General features: G+C 45.7%; 2 protein-coding genes across 2 annotated transcripts in view; both read right to left on the bottom strand.

Moving 5' to 3' along the window:
• The window catches only part of LOC109290499 (ubiquitin-like), an 18249-nt gene extending 17490 nt beyond the window's left edge, over window positions 1-759 (bottom strand). Inside the window, exon 1 of the mRNA XM_019507103.1 lies at window positions 754-759. The gene's annotated coding sequence lies outside the window, so the exon portion shown is untranslated. The remainder of the gene's footprint in view (window positions 1-753) is intronic.
• A 4089-nt stretch (window positions 760-4848) lies between these two features.
• The window catches only part of DHX37 (DEAH-box helicase 37), a 28484-nt gene continuing 25117 nt past the window's right edge, over window positions 4849-8215 (bottom strand). The window contains exons 25-26 of the mRNA XM_019507101.1: window positions 7478-7575; window positions 4849-5855 (exon numbers count right to left, since the gene is read on the bottom strand). Of these exons, the coding sequence (XP_019362646.1) occupies window positions 5773-5855; window positions 7478-7575 (181 nt within the window). The 3' untranslated portion in view covers window positions 4849-5772. The remainder of the gene's footprint in view (window positions 5856-7477; window positions 7576-8215) is intronic.

Below are 8215 nucleotides of genomic sequence, written 5' to 3'. Positions count from 1 at the left end.
AGGCTCCAGCAGCTCCCAACCTCCCCTTTCCTAATGCAAAAGCACTGCACCAAATGCTCACACCCGGCCTTGCCCCTCCAAGGGCTGTGCTGCGGCCCCCAGGGAGAGCAGTGCCAAAAAGCACCGTCCCCCTGCGAGTACCGGAAGGAACCTGTTCTGCGCAGGGTTAAGACGGCTACGGTGCATTGCCCGCGTGAAAATAAGGCCCCGCTCAGGCTCCTAGGTTTCCAAACTCCTCTGGGCCAAGGGCAGCTGAACACAGATGAAGTTAGCAGACGTGCATTTACGCTGGCTTAAATTTACGGCACGGTAAATGATTGTGCAGCAAGCAGGAATAAGCCACTGTCTCCCCGTGCAGGAGTTCAAGCGCATTAACACTGTGGGTGGACTGACTTGGGACTAAGGCGGCCATCGCAGTTTTCTGCTCCTCTGGCCTCTATCGATACGAAACCCGACGCCTTTATGTCCTCCATTTTTCTCTTCGAGAGAATATTGTTTTCAAGAAAAAAAACAGAGGGCATAAAGGCATCGGGGTTTGTATCAATATTGGACAATTGGACCGTCCTCTGATGGCCACCCTACTTACTTTGAATTAAAGCCAGACCCAAGTCAGTCCGCCTGCGCGCGCGCACACACACACACACACACACAGTGTTACTGCGCAGTAAGGCATCCACACGTGTTACTACACAGTAACTAATTGGGTGTGATAGATAGGATGTTTGAGAGCGAAACTCTAAAAGCCACCCTAACTAGGCTGTGTAAGGAACTCAGGATAAAATGGACTCAAGTTCTTCCTTTGGCTTTGTACATTGTTCGGACCACTCCGAACTCTAGGACTAGGTTAGCGCCCTTTGAGATACTTTTTGGACATGTACCCCCTTCCTTTACTTCTTTGATTTCAATACCTAGTGACACTGATCTGACTTGTGAAACAGAGGCTTATGTAAAAGCCTTGCAGCAGCATTTAGCAACGTGACAACAGTACTCAGCGCAGTCTCAATCTTTCCCGTTGTGGGAAGCTGTTCATTCTGTTTTGCCAGGTGACCCGGTGTGGATCAAAACTTACCGAAAGACCCCACTTCAGCCTCAGTGGCTAGGACCGTTCGAGACCATCCTGGTGAGCCCCACTGCTATTCGAGTCAAGGAACTTCCCACTTAGGTTCATCATACCAGAGTCAAAAGGAACCTCGCGAGGGAACCCGACCTGGTAAAAGGTTCCCCAGAAGCAGACAGAGTCGGACTTCAAGGGAGCCACGCGTGTTCACCCCACCGCGAACCGGGTGAACCAGAAGCAGATGACCTTCGTGTCTGCTACTGCTTTGGGCGGCCTAAAGTTCAGGCTCAAGAAAACCTAAACTGGTGCCCATTCCCCAAAGGATGGCCATGAAAAGTTGCCTGGGGAGTCAATGGACTCATCTGTTTATTGCTTTACTTTTTTAGTAGTTAGAATAACTAAGGAATACAAATATAATGCCTTTATTCGCTTTGCTCATGAGATGAAAGCCCGTATGCCAGCTCTGAGCAATACCTCGTGTTGGGTATGTTCCTTAACGCCAGTAGATAGCCAGAGCGGTCTCCCCATGATTCCCATTCCCCTTAGCCCCATGAACATGACCTGGACCCCATCTTGAAAGGACCCCACAGGTAACCATAATATAACCTGGGCTGATGCTGGAATCCAGGTTAGCAAGTACCTCACGGTGTGGAAAAGACCTGGTGAATGGTGCTTTTTAAAGATCGGAAAAGTGTCATTGAGAATCAGTGAGTGTAAAGCCTTTTTTAAAGAGACCCGTCTTGGGAGCATGAGAGGACCAAGGATATCTTTGGAAGATAGTCAAAAAAGGGCTAAGTCATATTGGTATAACCATCCTGGTGAGAGCCATTGCCCTGTTAATGGGGAAGTTTGGTATTTACATGATAATAGCGATCCCGGAAATGTAGAAACATGGGCTATAAACTGCACAAAGATCCATTGCGCTGCAGCTAATAGTTCAGAAGGGCGGCGCACAGTCTGCCCCGGTTCTGATCATTCCACCCTTCCTAGCTTTGAAAAACTCCCTGCCTGGACCGGTTGGTACCCAGAGACTAACAGGTCAATAGTGTCCCACCGTGCAAATTCGTCTACTAAACCTCCCTTGTTCGGAGTATATTAAGTATGTGAAAAGAAGACTTATTTAAACCTGCCTGTCTCCTGGAGTGGGTCATGCTATCTGGCATGGTTGAAACCTCCTGTATTGTATCGAGACCACCTTCCTTCTGGACGTTTAAGAAACATGCAAGACGCCAAAGATGTTAACCGGTCTCGACCCCTTACTTAGAAAGCGCTTAATGATTGGACTGGAACTTGTGCCGCCCTTTTTTGCTTGCAGAGGGGCCACTTACTGCATAGGAGAGGGTGTGATGAGAATACAGGGAGTGTTAGAAATGATGGCTAATACCACTGCTGAGGCCCTCATAGATCTAGCTACTGAGCAAAAGCAACCAAGGCAAATAGTTCTTCAAAACAGAATGGCCCTAGACATCTTGCTAACCGCGCAAAGAGGAACATGGGCCTTAAGAAGACAAGAATGTTGCGTATATATTCCTAATGTTTATAATGCCACCTAGAAAAAAGCAAAGCACCTTAAAGAGATTGCAAAGGATCATGGACCGAGCTAGAACTCTTGGTAGAGTGATTTATTCAGTTAGTTGCCTAATATAAGTGAGCGACTACATAATTTGCTTAAAAATGCTGTTGTTATTATTTGTGAACTTTTGTTGCTTTATGCAATCATAAGGTGTGGATGCTGTGTAAGCACTCAACTATGTAAAAAAGCGTCCAAAGTTAAAAGGCACTATCATGTAACAAACCCTAGATACATGACTGGAGATGTGTCCCAAAAGTCCCCTCTTCAGGTCCTCTAGGGACAAAGGGGAGATTGGTAGATAGGATGTTTGAAAGCGGGTCCAAAGGCCCACAAGATGGGCTGAGCTCGCTGCCTGTGTGCTAGTAAACCACCATATAGATTTGAAATGGAAAAATACTGCTGAGAGGCCACAAACAGGAGAATCATGAGGTCTCTGTATGCAGTATGACAACTGGAATGTGAGCTAATGAACAGGGATGGTACAAACCTTGAACTCACTAGCATAAGTAACAGTGCTGAAAAGAAAAGTTGCATGCTTGATGATAAGGAAGATGCTTATGCGTAAGAACTGCTCAAAGCCTCTTATTGTGTAGCTAGGCATGCACACTAGAAGTTTCTAACTAACCGTGGGGGTTGAGTCAATTAAGCGTAGAATCTGTGATGCGAAACTGTCTATATAAACTTACTTACTATTAAGGTGGGGGGGCTGGTTCTTGGAGGAGATGGGCTGCTCTTTGTTGTTGTGTGCACGCTTCAATAAAGAGCTTTGAGATAAGACCTCGCTGGTGTTGCCTGTCTCTTGCAGTCAGACAACGGACCTGGGAAGTCTGGGTTAGAGTCCCCAACAGGTGTAAATTTGATACCTGAACGATGCAGGTATCAAGCTTACACTCAAGTGGGCATAAATTACCATATTCACTGCACGGTACAGGTGTGCTCCTGTAGACACCCCCCCCCACTGTGCAGTAATTTCGGTTACTGCACAGTAAAGGTGCGCATGTAAATGTGCCCTATTAGGGGGAAATCAAGTTCTTGGGGTGTCCAGCACTAGGCCTGACCCTGGAGCTTTTCACGAGAGTACGAGCTGCTCATCATCTCCCGTTTCCAAGATTTGCTGACGGATCTAACGCCAGCAGCCAGCACGAATGTAGTAGCAAGAACTGCCAGTGTAGGGGACTGGAAAGGGAAGGGCAGGCACTTGCCACAGGTTAGCTTCCTGGGCGTAACGCTCCTGCGCTAAGGCTCCAGCTCCTCTGTCCAGTGGTCCGTTCAAGGATTAATCACACATGGATTTGCTGAGCAGCACCACACAATGCCAGCACGGCACCCGCAGACCACAGCTGCGCACCCAGGATTAAGAGAGCTGCTTGGGGATTAGCTGTAAAGCACTGAGCTCTGTTATAGCCATCTCATTGAATATGGTCCCTTCAGCATATACTCTGCACAAGTGACATCCAGTGTTTCTGAGGTGACTGGGCTTAGCAAGTTTCCTGATTTTTAGTGTTACTCAAACACCAGCTTGATAGCAGGTATGGCATGGAAGATTACATGCGAGATATCACCTGACACTTTACTTGCCAACTTATCCCAGGAAATAAATAATAAAAAAACCCAGACAAGCTGTTCTTCCCTCTTTTCCAGGCAAGGTTTTCCCCTTTCATAAAAACTGTAGGGGGGAAAAAAAATGTACAGACTGTATAACTAAAGCTGCAATTCAGTGTAAAGGTTTCTGATGAAAGGAACTGGAAGGATAGAAAACATATATTTCAGCCAATTCAACTGAGTTTGGCAATACTGAGGAAGTGTTTCGTTGACTCAGTAAGACTTCATATTTTTCTTGCCTTACAAGAACTTGGCACAGCACTTTGCCAACTTGTGCAGAACTCAAACCGGGCCGTTGCATATAGAATTGTAAGTTTATTTCACAAAATCACCTTCCACAATATAAACATATTTTACATTTTTTACAATGTTTAAAATACTTTTCAGCAACTATTTTGCTCGTAAGTTTTGTGTCCATGGATCCCAAGACCAAAAAACCCCTCCTTTTATCCCCTGTAGCGCCGTATTGCCTGTAAGGATACATAACTGAACAGAGATCCCTAAACAAGTAGCATCAGCTTTCTTACATTTAAATACATCTCTAGTTTAATGTGGGATCTTTACTTGCCTAGGCAAGGAAATCAGGGCAACTTTTTGCAAGGTTTTAGGAATGTCAATCTTTTTTTTTTTTTTTAAAGATTAGATTATAAGAATAGGCTTATCTTAGCCCACGCCTTTTCCTGCCAGCATTACTTTTCAAAGACAGTTTCTCACTGCAGAAAATTCCAGTGAACTATTGCATACACCCCCCAAAAAACAGGAAGAGCACCAGTGGGATTATTGGCAAGGTCCCATTGTGTCAAATGGGAGAGCAGCAGCTCCCAGAGCAGTCGTGGACGTCTTCGCCCACAGCAGCAATACGCAACCCAGGCATGTCACAGAAGACGCAAGGATTTTGTTCTCCTCTGGGAAAGGGCAAACATCTTGCAACACATTACAGCAGCCAGTCACGGGGGGGCGGAAAAAAAGATGAAGAAACAGATGAGGCAAGAAGGGGCAAAAATGAAAGGAAGGAAGGAGTTTCTAGGCACTCGGATCCCAGAGCAAATTCCCACAGTGAACGCAGTACTGGGAACATGAAGAAGCTGCGTGTTCATGTGAGTCTTGACCTGCAGTCACATGTACGGGATGCCTGGGAACACTGTGGGTTTTCATTACAACATCCTCACAGTAGCACAGAAAACATTTTTCTTGCCCAGAACAAGAACTCTACATCCATGTGACTAATGTAGTCTAAGAGAAGCTTTTCTGGAAAAAAAAACATCTATTAAATACAATGGATACAATTATCCAGAAAGGTAATAAATATTACTAAACACTCCATCCAAACAACTGGAAAGATTTTTGAAAAAGAGAGTTTTTAACAAAAGTAGGTAAAGACAAGTATCATTTTGTGAAAACAAACAGTTCACTTGTCCCTCATTAAGAAACCATTTTTTTTAAGCAGAGAGATTTCTTTTCCTTCACTCCTCCTAGCGAAAGCCAGTTCTCAACAGATATGGGAGAGGGATGACGTCTGCGGAAGAGAAATCCTGACAATTCACTGTGCGACAGGGGGCCAGTTCTTGGCTACTTCATCATGCATAACTTCTGGGATCCACTGGCAATATGCAGATAGCAAATCTGAAACAGAAAGGCGAGTTACTGGAAGGCAGAGACGGCTAACTGGGGAAAAAGGCTCCACTGGGAGGAAGAGGCAGGCTCAGTTCCAACACGCTTTCTAGGGACTACAAAGCTTTCTTTTCCACTGGGTGCAAGCTGGCTTTTTTTTGGTTCCTTCAGCACACTTTGTCCTCGCGCACAACACCAAATGGGAGACTCCTTTGCTTTTGTTCGGTATTAAAAGTTCAGAGATAGAGAATGTTTTCCACTCAGGAAAGGTACAACTGAAGGTGTCGGTGTGTCCCTCTCAATTAGCTCCTTGGAGCCTGAGAGAAGATGCCGACGCATGTGTGTAGTGCGCTGACTTGGATGGAGATACCGGCTGCTTCTCGGGAAGCATGAGTATTTGTAGATTTAGGTCCTATGAACGAACAGGAACGTAGGGCCCGTGCAAAAGACTGGCAAACAGGAACCTCTGGTCCTCTACTCAATTTCCCTACTAGTAAAAAGACGGGAAACCCTTAGGCACAGGAGTGTTACGAAGATTAGTATGTTGCACACCTTCTCAAAATGTAAATGCACTAACAAGTAGGCAAGTTTTATGCAAGTGAATAGTGGGAATCCCACCAGGACTTAATTCTTGCTCCTGGTTGCACCTGGTACATACAATTCTGCATATCTGATGCTGTTAAAAATAAACATCCTTAGCACAGGATATTCCCCCTGCCTACAAATCCTACTCATCTTTCACAAAGCCAAACTCTACTTTGGGCAAAATTACAAAAGAAAGTGTTTTCAAAACATTATGGGGCCTACTGATTTCTCACTGTTGGGCAACTGATGGTTCAGGTGTTGAATGGAGGTGTTCTTAAATGTCCTCTGGGAAGCTTATGCAAGCACTTGGAGTTGTTTGGAGAGGGCAGGGATGCTAAGCCAGTGGGACTCCCATTGTAACTGGGTGTTCGCAACAAGCAGCGTAGCTAAATTTCCAGCTTGCAGGAATGGCATCTCCATGCGCAAGGCCTTTTTAAATCTTTATGGTTCTGTGCACATTCTGCAAGGCAAAGATAAGTCAGAGGATGTTACTCAAACCCTTAGGGGCACGGCCCAAGATAAGGAACTGTTGAACTGTCATGACAAATTGGTTAAGTAGGAAACACCATCAGAAAGCGATTGGGTAAGGAGACACTAAGTCCCAACTAGGTCCAATGGGACAGTTACGCACACGTGCGCGCGCACACACACACAAGAAAAGAGTCATTAGGGCAATACAGGACTCCCTAAGAAAGGCACAGCCATGGATCTAATACAGAGCAAAATAGACAATCTGCCTCTGGGCGAATGCTCTGCTAACCCTTACAGCTTTTAACTGGGGGGAAAAAAAAAGAGGATAATGCATTATTCTAAAATCCTATCAAATAAAGCTGCTTTACTTAAGGATGTTTGCAAGTTAGTGTATTCCTCCAGGTAACAAAGATGCCAGCTTTCAGGGCTCCTCTCAGCCAGTCTCATGGAAACACCCAAACCAACAGTGTTTTCAGGCCCGTCTGGTCCTTGAAAGTTTCAAATTCACTCTGTCAAACTGCCTGGCAGCCTTCATTTAAAGAGCTCAATTGCCACACCCCAGCACATCAGACACTTACACTTGGGATTTTTCTTCCAGGCAGCCAGCAAGGCATCCCGGCAGTCTGCATTTTCGGACACAAGAGCCTGCAGGAGAGCTTCTGTCCGGGGTTGAAGCCTGCAGAGATTCCAAAATAAAGATCCAATGCAATCCATCCAGCAGGGTGACAGATGCAGCTCCCTGAAAGCTTTTGGGGTAGCATTTGGAAAGCGTTTCCTAGTAATATTCTTATGAGGCCAACTGTAGATGCAAGAGACAGCCCCCAAGGGAAAAGGCCACCATCTGCTTGAAATTCAATCGGTTCCAGTAAGCCAAATGGAAGCAGTTTCAGGTCCTACACTTGCCTGTTTGTCAATTATAATAATTATACCTGTAGCGAAAGGAACTCACACCCAAAACAGTTCGCACTGACTGGCCCTGGGGGACTGAACTTGCGCAAGGCACTATTAAAGAACAAAGTGAATGAGACAAATCCACCAGGCTCCTGCAATCACAGCAGCCTTAGAGCTCAGGACAGTATCTAACACAGGGATCAGGTAATCTGCCGTTTGCCTAACAGGATTGTGGCACCTCAACCATGTGATAATGCCCACCAAGAGACAGGGCATTGGGGGCTGGATCTTCAGTCTGACCCAGATAGGCAATCCCCGTATTGCACAGGTAAAAGCATTTCAGTCAGTTGCGATGCTTAACTGCACCCCCCCAAGGAAAATGCCTTGGCATTTACTCCCACGGTGTGGCTAATGCACGATACACA

Source organism: Gavialis gangeticus, unplaced genomic scaffold (assembly GCF_001723915.1).
Source record: "Gavialis gangeticus isolate Ggan-Ray unplaced genomic scaffold, GavGan_comp1, whole genome shotgun sequence".
Taxonomy (NCBI): domain Eukaryota; kingdom Metazoa; phylum Chordata; order Crocodylia; family Gavialidae; genus Gavialis; species Gavialis gangeticus.
The sequence above is the reverse complement of the archived record's forward strand: the minus strand, read 5'-3'. Positions and strand labels throughout refer to the sequence as shown.